This window comes from Camelina sativa, chromosome 19 (assembly GCF_000633955.1).
Source record: "Camelina sativa cultivar DH55 chromosome 19, Cs, whole genome shotgun sequence".
Taxonomy (NCBI): domain Eukaryota; kingdom Viridiplantae; phylum Streptophyta; class Magnoliopsida; order Brassicales; family Brassicaceae; genus Camelina; species Camelina sativa.
In genome coordinates, this window is record NC_025703.1 from 22,933,626 (window position 1) to 22,950,826 (window position 17,201).

The 17,201-nt window shown below is 40.3% G+C and overlaps 2 protein-coding genes across 2 annotated transcripts in view; both read right to left on the reverse strand.

Annotated features, from left to right (window-relative positions):
- LOC104766976 (beta-galactosidase 13-like) overlaps window positions 1-2,511 on the reverse strand; it is a 5,389-nt gene extending 2,878 nt beyond the window's left edge. The window contains exons 1-11 of the mRNA XM_010490950.1: window positions 2,072-2,511; window positions 1,886-1,981; window positions 1,683-1,795; window positions 1,514-1,580; window positions 1,318-1,410; window positions 1,072-1,215; window positions 890-984; window positions 708-813; window positions 538-622; window positions 306-424; window positions 9-222 (exon numbers count right to left, since the gene is read on the reverse strand). Of these exons, the coding sequence (XP_010489252.1) occupies window positions 9-222; window positions 306-424; window positions 538-622; window positions 708-813; window positions 890-984; window positions 1,072-1,215; window positions 1,318-1,410; window positions 1,514-1,580; window positions 1,683-1,795; window positions 1,886-1,981; window positions 2,072-2,302 (1,363 nt within the window). The 5' untranslated portion in view covers window positions 2,303-2,511. The remainder of the gene's footprint in view (window positions 1-8; window positions 223-305; window positions 425-537; window positions 623-707; window positions 814-889; window positions 985-1,071; window positions 1,216-1,317; window positions 1,411-1,513; window positions 1,581-1,682; window positions 1,796-1,885; window positions 1,982-2,071) is intronic.
- On the reverse strand, window positions 12,193-13,992 carry LOC104768120. The gene has a single exon (XM_010492050.1). It carries the CDS (start codon window positions 13,990-13,992, stop codon window positions 12,193-12,195), a length of 1,800 nt encoding a protein of 599 aa, XP_010490352.1.

Consider the following 17,201-nt stretch of genomic DNA (forward strand, 5'->3'; position numbering starts at 1 on the left):
TCATTTTCTTTTTTCTTTTATGGATTTACTACAAGATTTTGAATTTGTCATTACCTCCGCGGTGTTATAAACAATGGTTTTGCAGTCAGGGAGAATACTGATGGAGCGAGGAGGAATAACATATTCCTTGCCCTTAAATTTGATATTTTCTGCAGATTCTGTGTTGTTGTTCGCTAGAAAAGCCGCACAAACTTTTGTTCCAGGCTGCTCGTAGTATCGAATCTGCAATTACAAAACAGTACATAAATATTTTCTAAGAATGATTCAAAATTTTGGAATCTTCCACTATATATATAAGTCATTACCTCTGTTTCGTTACTAGGCCTCTCGACTCGAGGCTGTCCCCATAGAAGTGCCTTCTTGCACAAGTTAAGTGCGTTGTGAAGATGTTTGAGATGACCGTACTTAGGCTCTTTTTCCAGTCCTAGTATATAGCAAGAAAAGGGAAAATGAGAACATATAATTAATCAGTGATTCGATTTTATTTATTCACAACGATCATATGCTAGAATTGTTTTTTTTTTTTTATAGTTTTACCGTATTCATCAAGAGGTGCATCATCGTAGTAACGTGTGGTCACATAATGTGCGGAGGTTCTTCCAAAGTTGGTGCCTCCATGATACTATACGAAAACAAAAATTCAACAACATTCATAATCATATAAATCACTTGTTATTTAATTCGGTTTTTTGGAGAAACCGAATTACCATGTAGTAGTTAACATGGCTTCCATTCTTGGAGAAAAACCGGGCAACAGAAAAGGCTATATCTTCTACAGATCTTTGTGTTGGGGGATCGCCAAAAACACGGAACCTACAATCAAATTACAAGACATTGTATCTTTTGTTTCAAGAATATACTAATTAAGGAGTTCAAGTGAAGAACTCACTGAGTAGTCCAGTTCTCTGTCCATAAAGACGGCTTGTTATCTTTGTTTGGACCAGGGAATGTATCACCGCAATGTCGTCCGTTACAAGCGTTAATCTGTTAAAAAGATTGAAGTTCTTGATTTAACATTTTGTGATTCATGTTTTTATAATCATTAATAGAATTGTTAAAAAGATGACTTACCATAGGATCAGGAGCATCATTTTGCTTACACATAACCCATGGGATCCCCAAATCCATCGAGTGTACCAACTTAGATGCCCACTTAATGTACTTTAATCCATCTTCTTTATATGCTCGTTGAACTGCACTATACTCATTCTCTATCTGAATCCAATTCCCAATTTACAAAATCTTATGATTTATATATCTTACAAAAGTGTTTTTAGGTTTTCTTCTTTATGTTTTAATTTTTGTAGTCAATGTTACCTGTCCTAATATAATGGGGCCTCCTTGTGAAGCAAAAAGGTTCTCCTTCTTCATCATGTCAAGTATCACCCTAACGTACTTCTCTGTATGTTCCTACAACCAATCGTATTATCCAATTTCTTTAATTGTTCCATCATCACACACATATCCACATACACATATCATACATACACATATGAGTAAAGTAATAATATACCTTGAAAGGTTCATTATCGGTACGGAAGAAGATCCCGGGAACTTCTCTCAGCCAGTAAGGAAGTCCTCTGATGATTCATCATAACCATAACCATGAAACATGTCACATATATCAGAGGATTTAAAGTTTGAGAGAATCAAATTATAACATAATTAACAAAGAAACATACCCATGAGTCCATTCAGCTTGAATAAAAGGTCCAAGCCTCAAGGTTACATACATACCGTTCTTCTCAATTAATTTTATGAACTTCACCAAATCGGATCTACCCGAAAAATTGAACTGTCCCAAACAACAAAAGAAAATTTCCTCAAAACAATGAGATGAATCTTCTCTCTGTTTTCTTTTTTTTTTGTTAATATTTTACATTACCTTTCCCTGCTCAGGTTCATGCACGTTCCAAAAAACATATGTCTGAATCGTGTTCAACCCGCCTTGTTTCGCTCTCTTGATGATGTTTGGCCACATCTGAACAAACCCCACATCAGATATTCTCAAAAATCAAGTCAATACTAAAAGATAAAACGACTTTAACTAAGTATTATATGGATGATTTACTTCAGGAGTGCTACGAGGGTAATGTATGGAGCCAGAGTAAAGGAGTTCTCTATTTCCATTGATGATCAAAGACGTTCCATCATAAGTTACTTCTTTCTTTTTATCGACCGAAGTCGTCTTCTTCTCTTTCTCTTTCTCTTTGTCATTGCTTGAGAGAGCTCCAGAGAAGGAGAGGAGAATCACGAGAACGGCTAATAAAAGCCATGAATGATCAGAAGAATGTATTCTCATTTGACTATTTCTTTTTTTTTTTTCTTTTCTTATAGTTTTTTAAACCCACCCAAAGGGATCTATCTCTTCTTTGTCGGAAGAATTATAAAAATGAGGAGAAGTCAAATAATAGACTCTTAAGAAAAAAGAAAAAGAAATAAGATGAATGTTTGGTAGAGAACATAAGGTTTCAGAGATATTCACGCATCTTAGTTTGAGATTTCACTTTTTGTTTATTTCCTTATATTCTCCTTTCATTTTGTTTTCGTTGTTTCGTTATATTTTCTATCTTTAGGGTTTTTGTTTGAAGAGCCTAATTTGGTGGGCAAACACACAATGTCTTCTCTCAATCAAGGGCTCTCACCACCAAAAGGAAATTGTGAGAGAATGCTTATGTTGAGATCGTACGTAGACACTTGGTTCATCTTAACAAACATATATCTTTATTTCAATTTTATTTTATTTTATAAACAGCACTTTTGGATCTTCATAAATCTACTAAGCTTTGTATAAATGTGGATTCAGTCCATGGGAGATGATATAACAAAAGGTCCTTCAGATGATCACAGATTTTTTTTTTGTTTGAAAAAGGTTTTATTAATCACTATTTAAACCATTAAATCCCATAACGGCTAAAATTGTAAAACCTTATGTATGCTCCATCATATCACATAAAAATGCATAAATGCATAAATGCTTTGACCGCATGGTTGAAGATTCAAGGCAAAGCAAAGAATATTTGGTAAGAAAAAAATGTGGCTGATTTTTAAAGTAATCAACTAATCACCTTTATGATCTAAGGTCAATTAAAATCTAATGTGCACTCAACCACGATCTAGTGGTGTCGTCGTTAACACTTCAGGATCGAATCCACAGAGACCAAGCGATACACTATGAAATTGTATAGATCAAATATAGCTAAGGCAATGAGAAAGTTTGTGTAACCGATTAAAACAGGAAATAAATAAAGGGTGTTGAAAATTCAAAGAAAGATATTGGGCGTAGGGAAACAGTTAGGGGATTACAATCACAAATTTAGATGATAGATTGGGAAGCATTAGAAACCGTTCTTGAACTCAAATCACAAATTTTAAAGCTAATCTACTTCTGCAGCATTAACTAACTTTGCAAAGAAATAACTAGAGCCTAAACTTCCGTTTGAATCTAGATAAACAAGCAAGCATTAAAGTCCAATTTTGATTTGTTCACAAGGTGCCTCAACTTCAACTTCTGTTGGCTAAGGTCCACCTTGCTCACCTATGTTTCTTTCAAGTAACTCAACAACACTTTCGGTGCCTCGATGAATTAAACTTAAGATGTTAATCCAGGTGATCAATCTAGGTTAAGCATTAAGGACAACATTAGATGAAGAACAAATAGATCTATCCCAAATCTAGCAACCTAAGTTTAGATAATCATAAAATCCCCTTTTGAAACCCGAAACCCAATAGTAAACTACTCAAACATAGAAGTAAAAGAACAGCAAATCAAAGATGAAGAGAACATAATTGAATTGCAAAGAGAAGTAAAAGGGTTCAAAAATCTTCGCCAAAGAGATACAAAGGATTCGAGATCTTCTCCCAAGCTTACAAGTCTCAAAAGCGGCGTAGAAAATAATGTGTGTTTTTTTTAGAAGTCGAGCCTCGTGCTTAAATAATAAAATAAAACCCTAAAAGTTGGTTTAAAACAGAAAAGGAAAGGTTGCTTCGGATACGGGATCGGTCGATCCCGAATGTAGATCAGCTGATCCGGAATGTTTTTCTGCTCTCACTCCATCTGCTTGCTAGCCCAATTAGTCTTCAACCAATTTAGCTCCAGATGCATGTTTTCATCCCCAAAGCCCTCAGATTCCTTCCAAAGTTACCTAGAACCTTTAAAGACTCTCACAAGATTAAAAAGACTCTAAAAGCACACTTGGACCTAACAAAAGACTCAAAACAAGTGTAAAAACTATGGTTAAAATCCTATAAAATACAGACACATCAATTCTCCCGGACTTGAATCTTTGCTTTTTCTCAAGCAAGAACAATTAAAGACTCAGGAACAGAGAAAATGTTTGAAAGTGGAAACTCACATATTCTTGGGGACCTCATCTTTGCACTCTTCATCAAATCAAATTAAGAACTACTTGTTGTACTCTGCCCATGATTAGGATCAACACTCCCTACTCTGAACTCCACAGCCTTAGAGAACCTTCAGTCTCCCCATCATTGTCTCTCTACATTAGATCAGTAAAAAGGTGCGGTCTTTCCATGGGAGTATCGATCATTGAACTTTTTGACCCCTTCAACCTTTTATCGCCCAAGACCTCCTTCATATGCTCTTTTTCCTCTCTCTTTTCTCACTTCCAAAGGATTGATTTCTCCCTAATTTTCTAGGGTATCATTTTTTTATTATTTATCAATCCTTTGCTGTTTTTCCTTTGGGACAGGTTTCCATGAATTCCGAAAGATGCACGGGTTTACGCACGCCCCTTGGCTCACTTCTTTTATTACCTATATCCTTTTATTCATTTCTTCTTTTTTTTTTTACTGAGTACTGAAGGGAAGAGAGAGTGGAAGCATACTTTGCGAGGAGATGCATGTCTCATATGGCTTAAGGGAGGTGTCTTGTCCAATGTATACCAAGCCCCAAGGTAAGAAATTAAATCCGGTTAAGTCTTATCAAAGCTAGAGACAATTTCTAGTTCAATTGGTGACAGCTTGTCCTGTGGGAAGGTTGTTAAAGGGTGGGGACCAGGGTTCGAGGAACGCCTGACGCACCAATAACCTACTGGTGGATTTGGATATCCACAATGATGGGTTAGGATCGATGCCCTGCAGGGCCAGCTTGGGGTCCGTTGGGAAGACTAGCGGGGGGCTAGCAGGATCCACGGACGGTCCGTTGGGGCAGCTAGCGGGGGGCTAGTAGGGTCCGCGGGACGGGTTTTCATAGAAAAATTGATTTTTATGTGACAACCCGTCCGTGGCCTCACTACTAATTGCCCCCATAGGCTGGCCCTGCAGGGCATCGATCCTAACCCATCACTGTGGACTCCACACCACATGTAAATTGACTAAACTATTCATAATCAATTCCATCACACAACATCATGCATCAAGCAAAAGGAAAATAATTCACCCAATTAAATTCCTAAGCACTCTAACCATCCATTTAACCTTCCTAGAACCGTAAAGACTCTGATACCAAACTGAAACAACCAGACCCGTTTTTTTTTATAATAAATACAATACATAATTAAGCATCCCATACTACTTAATTACCAACCCAAACCACAACTCATCATTAAATCAACAATAACCATTAAGCACAGCGGAAACATACCAATAATACAAAACCAATACACATTAATAAAATAACATTCCTCACCATTCTATCCAGCAACCTAACATAACTCTAACCAAGGTTCCAACATAATATATATAACCAACAACACACAACCGAGACCCTAGATCATCCTCCTCCTCATCGCCATGATTCCACGCTACACATTACCTGCACCACAAACACAATGAGATGCGTGAGTATTACGAGAAATATCCAGTGAGACGATCCTCCCATCTACGAGCTATACACACAAGCAAATCAAGAGTAAAACCACAAATAAAACATAACAAACCAGCCNCGATCCTCCCATCTACGAGCTATACACACAAGCAAATCAAGAGTACAACCACAAATAAAACATAGCAAACCAGCTATTGAAAAGAACATTCAATAACACATTTATCACACCTACACAACTTCACACAAAACAAGTTATACAACCCAATCGCTTAGATAAGCTCATGGTCACGCACTCACCTTAACAAGTGATTCTAACAACAAATATAATCAGGAGAGACTCTCCAGGCGCCTGAAACAGTCCAGAAACGTCCTACAACAAGTCACACAACCAAAAGCAACCTTGAAGCAAAATGGACAGAAACATCAGAAAAGAACAGTCACAAAGACGAAACTCTAAAATAAAAACCAACCGTTAACTATTAAATCCCTCCGGTGAACAGCTAGCCCTAGACGTCAAGACGCTTCCTACAAAATCTCCTGACGATCAGGAACCATACGAGACCACGATTTCAGTTACAATCCCCAATGGTTACAACTCGCGTATGAGAAAACATGTCTCACGAAACTGCCAATAACTCATCGAGTTTAAATCCAAATATACTTCTGTAAAAAGGCGAATGACGATGAAAGACATGGAAATAAACCAACCAAATTTCATTACCTTTGAAAACGATTTGATATATCGAAACTGTTTCCTCCCAAACCCTAACGATTCTGCTCCCTTCTCCTTCTCACTAAGACAAAGCTTTGTTGATCTCTTTCTCCTTCTCTTTCAAACCAAATCTACCAAAGGAGAGTAGGCGTCGACAATAAGAGGAGAAATTAGGAGTCTTTGGTTTAATTAGGTTAAACCAGGATTTAATTGAACCAATAATTAAACTAAAATTAATTAAAATCCACTCATTTGGTTTTATCAACACAGCCCAAACTGCAATCCCGGAACATGGATGTTACAATTCTCCCACTCTAACAGAAGATTCGTCCTCGAATCTGAACACACCGCCACTCATCCGTAAACTCACCAAATCACCGTCGCAATGGTTCGTACCATCCAACCATCTGGTCTGCCACAACCATGCCACCACTGGTCCACACAATACTGACCCCACCGGTCAACAAAGTCCTGATCCCACCGGTCAATCCAAACCATACTCTCCCAATCATCACCACTCTGGTCCCCCTGACCAGCATACACCTGACCCTCCCGGTCAACACATAGAAAACCCCGAGATTGAACCCCCATCAACCCCGAGATCCGCATCCGATCTCAACCGTAAGCCTGAGATTGAACCCCCATCAATCTCATAATTCCACATCCGGTTACCATGCTTATCCCCACATCCTTGACACTTTTGCCACCAACTCATCTGCTCTTAGGTCGCAACCTTCAAACCATAACGATCACGCTCTTAGACCCCTCGTCTTCGAGCTATACCGTCTCACCCTCGGATTGTCACCCTCGAGATCTCGGTACCAGGAGAACCCCCATCTCCTCTGCCACCCTCAGGACCGCATTCCTTCGAGCTATCGGTATCTAGGGAACCCCCCGTCCCCTCAGGAGAACTCCCATCTCCTCATGAGTTGTTCAGGACCCCCTGTCCCTCTAGCAAACGGTCATAACGTCTAGAAGCATTTCACCAACCGGGACCACCTCCCGTTATCAGCATAGAATATCTCAATGTCCTACCAACACCATAATCATTCTAAGAATAACACCACCGCCATGGCCACCCCGAGGCCTCACACAAACATCCAAAACATTTTGGTGTTGACACACACCCTTTCCAAAAATAGCTTTTCCGTTTGGCAATTATCCACAGCAAATCATCAATGCGAGCGTAATAAAACAAAAAAGTACCATACGTTCGCATATTCTGATTCACCGCATCAAATGCTTTGCAAGTCGCACTTTCAATAAATAGGTAAGTTTTAACTATTCATAAAACTTCCTATTTTTAGAACCCTCATATTCTCTTAACACCGTGACACTACCAATCAAAACAAAAATCCTTGAGAACTGATCATTTCAACTGTGACCACTCCTCAGGTCAACGTTTACACAATCCCGCCACTCCAGGCATTTCACATCCCCTTTCCAAAAATAGACAAGTCCTAACTATTCATAGAACTTTCCATTTTTAGAAACTTTCTATTTTAGAAACTTTCTATTTATGGCAACTTTCCATTTATAGAACCCACGAGTGATTTCCTTTTCCACAAAATCCACGAATTTCAAATACTAAATAACTCCATTTTATTAAATCCTCAAATGAAATAAACGTTTACGAAATCCAAACAAAAACACATAGCTGAAATAAAAAGAAACAGAAGCCAACTAAACTCCGGGTTGAGCACCCGGTCCTCCCTCTGTAGTGGACCCTCAAGTCCTCCCGAAGCGCCCTCATGAACCTCCTGATCTGAACCACCTCGGACTCCATCGCCCGACCCCCATAAGACAGAAGTCGACTGAACTCTAAGTCCAGCTCCCGTACTGACTGAGTCCCCTGAGATAGCTGAAGAAACTGCACCTCCAATCGGTCTAACGCCTCTCTCGGGAAATACTTCCTGTTGAACTCCTCCACGAAGTCAGCCCAAGTCATCTCCCTCTACACTCTCCTAGCAGCCACTGATCTCCACCACAACTCAGCATCACCAATCAAATGGTGGACACCTATGTCCACCCAAAACTCCTCAGGACATCTCAGAGTATGGAAGTTACGTTCTACACTCGTCCTCCATGCATCTGCAGTAGTAGGAACTGTACCACCCGAAAACTGCGCGGTCACGAGACCCTTCATCTCCTTGAGCATGGACAAATAACGTCCATGTGCTCCTGCATCCGCAGCCACTGGCTGCCGCTCCTTCGCCACCACTGGTGGCATAACCTGAGCCTGAGCCAGACCCACTCCCGGTATCCGCTCCAACAGTTGTGTCAACAAGCCCGCCAGATCTACACCTCCTACAAGGGCTCCACCTGCTGGGATTCCCACACCCGAAACCCTAGCACCACCAGCCACTCGAGCACCGACACCGCCCACACCGACCCCCTCGGCGCCTACAGTCATATCAGTACCACCACCGGCCACACTCATGGACCCCTCCTGGAAGTCCTGCGACTCGCTGACACCCTCAGCTGTCACACTCTGCTCAACAGACTCACTCACTGCTGGGACTCTGCCCCTACCACGACCACGACCGCGTCACAGACCACGTCCGCGTCCCCTACCATGTCCGCGTCCACGGCCAGCAACAGCTCCACCCTTAACCATCTGCACTACCTAGAACAAAAAGCTAAGCACATAATTCAAAACCTCACACAAACACACATCTTACCGTGGAATCTCATTGATGGCTCGAAGAGGATGATACTAGGACTCCACACCACATGCAAATTGACTAAAATATTCATAATCAACTCCATCACACAACATCATGCATCAAGCAAAAGGAAAATAATTCACCCAATTAAATTCTTAACCGCTCTAACCATCCACTTAACCTTCCTAGAACCGTAAAGGCTCTGATACCAAACTGAAACAACTCGACCCATTTTTTTTTAATAATAAATACAATACATAATTAAGCATCCCATACTACTTAATTACCAACCCAAACCACAACTCATCATTAAATCAGCAATAACCATTAAGTACAACGGAAACATACCAATAATACAAAACCAATACACATTAATAAAATTACATTCCTAACCATTCTATCCAGCAACCTAACATAACTCTAACCAAGGTTCCAACATAATAAATATAACCAACAACACACAACCGAGACCCTTGATCATCCTCCTCCTCATCGCCATGATTCCACGCTACACATTACCTGCACCACAAACACAATGAGATGCGTGAGTATTACCAGAAATACCCAGTGAGACGATCCTCCCATCTACGAGCTATACACACAAGCAAATCAAGAGTACAACCACAAATAAAACATAGCAAACCAGCTATTGAACAGAACATTCAATAACACATTTATCACACCTACACAACTTCACACAAAACAAGTTATACAACCCAATCGCTTAGATAAGCTCATGGTCACGCAGTCACCTTAACAAGTGATTCTAACAACAAATATAAACAAGAGAAACTCTCCACGCGCCTGAAACAGTCCAGAAACGTCCTACAACAAGTCACACAACCAAAAGCAACCTTGAAGCAAACTGGACAGAAACATCAGAAAAGAACAGTCACAAAGACGAAACTCTAAAATAAAAACCAACCGTTAACTATTAAATCCCTCCAATGAACAGCTAGCCCTAGACGTCAAGACGCTTCCCAAAAAATCTCGTGACGATCATGAACCCGACGAGACCACGATCTCAGTTACAATCCCCAATGGTTCCAACTCGCGTATGAGAAAACGTGTCTCACGAAACTGCCAATAACTCATCGAGTTTAAATCCAAATCGACTTCTGTAAAAAGGCGAATGACGATTAAAGACTTGGGAATAAACCTACTAAATTTCATTACCTTTGACAACAATTTGATATGTTGAAACTGTTTCCTCCCAAACCCTAATGATTTTGCTCTCTTTTCCTTTTCACTAAGACAAAGCTTTGTTGATCTTTTTCTCCTTCTCTTTCAAACCAAATCTACCAAAGCTCTCTCTCTCTTTTTCTGATTACAATGTCGACAGTAGCACAAAAGGAGAGTAGGTGTCGACAATAAGACGAGAAATTAGGGGTCTTTGGTTTAATTAGGTTAAACCAGGATTTAATTAAACCGATAATTAAACCAATAATTAAACCGAAATTAATTAAAATCCACTCATTTGGTTTAATCAACACAGCCCAAACTGCAATCCCGGAACACGGATGTTACATACATAACTTCAAAAGGCAGATCCCAATCGGGTGGTTTAACTATGGGAGCTGAGGTTAGTGCTTGCTTGAGGGTAAGGAAAGCTTCTAAACATCTTGCATCAAACACAAACAGGTTATCCTTGCAAAGCAGCTGGGTGAGAGGTATAGCGATTTTGGAAAAATCCTTTCTAAACCGCCGGTAAAATCCAGCGCGGCCCAGGAAGCCGCGGATATCTTTCACCGTCTTAGGTGGTTGTAACCTGGACATCACTTTGATTTTAGCTTTATCCACTTCTATCCCTTTCGCAGAAATACGATGCCCAAGAAAAATCCCATCATTGACCATGAAATGACATTTTTCCCAATTAAGAACAAGATGTTTGTCCACACAAAGTTGAAGAACCTTGCACAAGTTAGACAAACAAACAGAGAAGGATGAGCAATAAACCGAAAAATCGTCCATAAAAACCTCCATGATATCTTCTATCAAATCAGTAAAAATCAACATCATGCAACGCTGGAAAGTGGTAGGGGCATTGCACAGCCCAAAAAGCATTCGTCGATAGGCAAATGTGCCATAGGGGGCAGGTGAACGTCGTCTTCTCCTGATCATCCGGATGGATTGGGATCTGAAAGAAACCTGAATAACCATCTAGGAAACAATAGTAAGGATGATTAGCAAGTCTTTCAAGCATTGGATCAATAAAAGGGAGGGGGAAGTGGTCCTTTCTAGTGGCCATTCAGCTTGCGGTAATCAATGCACATGCGATGCCCAGTGACAGTCCTTGTGGGGATCAATTCATTCTTTTCGTTTGCAACGACTGTCACTCCACCTTTCTTTGGCACTACATGCACCGGACTTACCCATGTGCTGTCGGAGATTGGAAAAATTAAACTGGCGGCCAAAAGCTTGAGAATCTCCTTCTTCACAACTTCCTTCAAATTCGGATTTAATCTTCGTTGATGTTCAATAGATGATTTAGACGGGTCTTCCAGATGGATTCGATGAGAGCACAATTCTGGTGAAATGCATGAAATGTCATCTAAAGAGGAGGCCAAGGCTTTCCTGTACTTTTTCAACTCACAGAGCAAGAGTGCGGTCTCAACATTGTTCAGGTTAGAATTAATAATCACTGGATAAGATGAATTTGGTCCAAGATAGGCATACTTGAGGCCCCCAGGGAGTGGTTTCAGATCCAGCTTTGGAGCTTTCAGCTCGCTCCAATCCTCATGGTCACCTTCGGTTGTGGTGCAAAGGTTGGGATCGGCCAATCCAAAGACAGGAATGGTTGATCCTCCATGTTCGTTAGTGATGTTCACAGAAAAGATCGGATTAGCCGATCCTATTGCAGGATCGGGCAATCCAGTCCGTATGTTGAGGAACAAAACTTCTCGTTCGAGGGGTGCTGCAGCATTAAGTGCCTCTGCCATGTTGACAGTGTCCTCAGCCAAGTAACCTAGATCTGGTTCCTCCTTCGTCAATGCTACCGCTAGGTTGTCGTTTGAGCAAACCTCTTCCTAGATCTCGGTTGCTATCTCTTCGATCGTATCAACCCAGAAGGTTTGGCCGTCAATGGTCGGCTTTTTAGCCGCCTTCTCAAGATTAAATTGCAGTACCAAATCATCCATGTGCAGATCTATTTTCCCTTCTCGGACGTTTATCATTGCACCCGCAGTAGCCAAGAAAGGCCTACCTAGTAGGATAGGGTCTTTAGATTCCTCATCAAGCTTCAGAACAATGAAGTTTGTAGGTATATAGCAATTCCCAATTTGTACTGGAAGGTTCTCCAACAACCCTTCTGGACGACTAGTTGAACGGTCTGCTAGGACAAGGGTGACTTGCGTCGGCTTAAAGTTGTACAACCCAAGTCTAGTTGCTACACTTAATGGCATCAAACTTACACTGGCTCCAAGATCGCATAGACAGTGACTGAACTTGAGCTCTCCAATCGTGCAAGGTAGCGTTAAAGGGCCTGGGTCTCCACATTTTTCAGGCATTCGGTTTTGGAGCATGGCGCTACACGCATGCGTAAAATACATCACTCCTTGTTCCAGGCTGAGTTTATCGGTCAATATTTCCTTCTTATACTTCTTGAGAGATGGAACCATTCGCACTGCTTTGATGAATGGTAGTCGGACTTGAAGCTCACCCACTACTGATTTTAGCTTCGCATACTCACGTTCTTGTATCTTCGTCTTACGGTGGGTTGGAAAAGGAAGTTTCGGTGTGTACGTTCGCTCGAGTTTTTTGTCGGGCTCTTTTTCAGCTTCATTGGCACCGGAACTCACAACATCATCTGTGTTCTGTTGAGCGTTTTTGACTGGGTCATTGTTCTGTCCAGATACCTCGGATCGTTCAGTCCTTTTTGTCAGCGGTGGTCCTTCTATCTCCTTCCCACTTCGGAGAGTAATGGCGTTCATGAATTCTTTTGGGTTGGCCTCGGACTTACCTGGTAGTGTTCCTGGAGGTGCTTTGACTCTCGCTGAAGCTTGTGCCACCTGATTTTCTAAGACCCTAACGTGAGTGTTTAACGTTTCGATCCTCCCATTCAACTCCGAATACAGGTTGTCTGTCTTGACATTGATCTCTCCAGCATTTTTCTTTTGACTATCCATGAGAGCTTGCATAATCTGCTCTAGTTTGCTTTCTTGCTGGGTAGCTGGTTGTTGTTGCGGTGCTTGAAAGCCTTGTGCAAAATTGTTTGCTTGAGGCTTTTGCTGAAAGTTTGATCCTCCAAATCCCGTCCCCTTGGTTTGAAATCCTTGCGTGAAATTGTTCTGCTGAGGTCGCGGTGGATAAATCTGATCCTGAGGATTTTCGACATTAGTGCTTCGGTAGGATAGATTAGGGTGGTTTCGGAAATTCTGATTAAAGCCGCGGTTCTGGAAATTCCCATGTCCTCCTAAGTAGTTAACCTCCTCTGTACCCATAAGGTATGTCTTAGCTCCAAAATCCACATATCCCCCAGCATGTTCCTCGCACAAGTTAACGTTCTGGTGATCTCTTTTTAGTAGGAGATTCACCTTGGCTGTGAGATCCTTAATAGCATCAGTCTCGACAGCATTGACCCGCACCATACGATCATAGTCTGTGCCGTGATTGCTATTGCTTGCCGCAAGATTCTCTATCAGTGCATTGGCCTCATTTGCGGTGTTGGTGGAGAAATCTCTTTTGCTAGCTGTGTCTAACGCCATCTGATACTTTTGTTCGATACCCCCATACAAAATGTTCATCAGGTTTTCTTGGGTGTAACCGTGGTGAGGGCAGTCTCTCAGATATTCCTTGAACCTCTCCCATGCTTCGCAGAAAGTCTCCATACTTCCTTGAGAGAATGAAGTGATTTTGCTTCGCAACTTGGCTGAGCACGATTTGGTGTAGAAGTGGTTCAGGAAAGCAGCTATACATTGTGCCCAAGTGGTGAGAGAGCCAGGATCCAGTAGATTCAGCCATCTTAGCGCCTTGTCCGCCAAAGAAAACTGGAACAAAGTCAACATGAGGTAGTCGTAGGGGACACCATTGGACCTCGTCGTACTAGTCAGTCTTTCAAAAGCCTCGATGTGATCTAGAGGACTCTCCGATGGCAACCCGTGGAATGCACGATTCTGAACCAAATTGATTAGACTATGCTTAATCTCATAGTCTTTCTATGCAAGAGCGGGTGGTTGAATCGCATATCGGTTTGCAAATAGCCTGTTTTGAGAATCTTCATCCCTCAGGGTGGTTTGCCTTGCTGGCGGATTTGGTGCGGCTTGCTCTTGCTGGTCCTGCCTCTGCTGTTGTTGGATGATACCCAACTGAGGGTTGGGTTGACGAACCCCTGTTTCTTCTCCTTCAGCCTTAGGGTTGGTTTGGGCTTTTGCTTTCCGGTTTTCGCGTTCAAGCTGTGCTAGCTCCTTGTTTCCCAGTACACTCAAATCGGCTTGTTTGTTCCTCCTTGTATGCATACACCTGAAATAGAGGAAAAAGATTTACAAGAACTAGTTAGTAAACTAAAATAAAATAACCTTAGACTAAACATGAATCTAAAATTTCAAAGGCAGCGTTTTGGTCCCCGACAACGGCGCCAAATTGATCTAAGGTCAATTAAAACCTAATGTGCACTCAACCACGATCTAGTGATGTCGTCGTAACACTTCAGGATCAAATCCACAGAGACCAAGCGATACACTATGAAATTGTATAGATCAAATATAGCTAACGCAATGAGAAAGTTTGTGTTTCAAGTAACCGACTAAAACAGGAAATAAATAAAGGGTGTTAAAAATTCAAAGAAAGATATTGGGCGTAGGGAAACAGTTAGGGGATTACAATCACAAATTTAGATGATAGATTGGGAAGCATTAGAAATCGTTCTTGAACTCAAATCACAAATTTTAAAGCTAATCTACTTCCGCAGCATTAACTAACTTTGCAAAGAAATAACTAGAGCCTAAACTTCCGTTTGAATCTAGATAAACAAGCAAGCATTAAAGTCCAAGTTTACTTTGTTCACAAGGTGCCTCAACTTCAACTTCTGTTGGCTAAGGTCCACCTTGCTCACCTATGTTTCTTTCAAGTAACTCAACAACACTTTTGGTGCCTCGATGAATTAAACCTAAGATCTTAATCCAGGTGATCAATCTAGCTTAAGCATTAAGGACAACATTAGATGAAGAACAAATAGATCTATCCCAAATCTAGCAACCTAAGTTTAGATAATCATAAAACCCCCTTTTGAAACCCGAAACCCAATAGTAAACTACTCAGACATAGAAGTAAAAGAACAGCAAATCAAAGATGAAGAGAACATAATTGAATTGCAAAGAGAAGTAAAAGGGTTCAAAAATCTTCGCCAAAGAGATACAAAGGATTCGAGATCTTCTCCCAAGCTTACAAGTCTCAAAAGCGGCGTAGAAAATAATGTGTGTTTTTTTTAGAGGTCGAGCCTCGTGCTTAAATAGTAAAATAAAACCCTAAAAGTTGGTTTAAAACAGAAAAGGAAAGGTTGCTTCGGATATGGGATCAGTCGATCCCGAATGTAGATCAGCTGATCCGGAATGTTTTTCTGCTCTCACTCCATCTGCTTGCTAGCCCAATTAGTCTTCAACCAATTTAGCTCCAGATGCATGTTTTCATCTCCAAAGCTCTCAGATTCCTTCCAAAGTCACCTAGAACCTGTAAAGACTCTCACAAGATTAAAAAGACTCTAAAAGCACACTTGGACCTAACAAAAGACTCAAAACAAGTGTAAAAACTATGGTTAAAATCCTATAAAATACAGACACATCACTTTACAAGGCTGATATGTAGTGTTTTTGGTGTCTTTTGTCATTCATTTAATATTTGTTTTGAGTCATTTGTTGCATTTTTGTCTGTTTTTGTGTTTTTTTAATCTTTTTTTGAGTTGTGATTAGGTGTGGAGACGATGTGATAGATTTGGAGTCTTTTGGTTGGATTCGAGCTTATTTGGAGTAAAGAAGCAGGATGTGACTTTTGGACATCTCCATTTTGAACTGAATCTTGAAGTCTATAGACAAGTATGGTGAAGTCTACACAAGTCTGGTGAAGTCTACACAAGTCTGGTGAAGTCTGTACACAAGTCTTTTGAAATCTGAAGTAATCTAGTGAAGTTTATGAACAATTCTGCTGAAGTCTGGAGAAGTCTAGTGAAGTCTGTTGTCATTCTGCCTGCAGTCCTGATATTTATTTATTTTTTTTTTAATTTTTCTATTCTCATTTTTATTTTATTTTTTTGATCTTAATAAGGGTATAAATATAACTAGTAGGACATTCTATTTTTATGAGTTTTCCTGCACCTTGAGACTTTTGTAAGCCATTTCTGTAGATTGGAGATCCATCATTTTTGACAATTTGGAGAAGATTTCTAAACTCTTTCTCATTTTATTTCATCAATTTAATTATGTCTTCTTCATCTCTTTGTGTTGTTGCTTTCAATATGTGTGAGTAGTCACCTAATTGGGTTTTAGGGTTCTAAGTAGGGGATCAAATGATTTAATGGTTTAATTGTTGCTTGGGAATTCTAGTTTTCGATAGAATGCCTGAACTAATATGAATTGAGCAATATTTCTCAAACCTGCGAAAGTTGATGTTAGGAATATTGTGAAATTAGTAAACTTTTTTGATAATGCAAATTTGATTAGGAGATTACAAATGAAAATTTAGTAATCAAGTAGTCAAGTTTAGTGATCAATACCTTGAAAGAGGGTTAGTCAAATCTTGTGTTCATGTTCTAGAACGGTTGTTAACTATTGAATTCCTTGTTTCATTTTTCCATTGATCATTAATCTCTGAAATACCCTATAGCGCAATGTTTTAATCCCATTAGTTAATTGTTTTAAGTTCTTTGTACTTTTATTTACAAACCTGAAACCAAACAAACAAACATTTGTTTGCTTTAGCTATTTACGACTCTCGCAAATCTTTATTGTAGCATTGGTTCTTGTAGATTCGACCCGACATATACTAACTCACGATTAAGTGTATCAAGATAAATACTCGAGCAATCAAAGGCAACAATTTAATTTAA

What these genes read in the sequence shown, in the direction of transcription:
- LOC104768120 (XM_010492050.1), bottom strand. Translation starts at nt 13,992, where the DNA reads ATGGAGACTTTCTGCGAAGCATGGGAGAGGTTCAAGGAATATCTGAGA.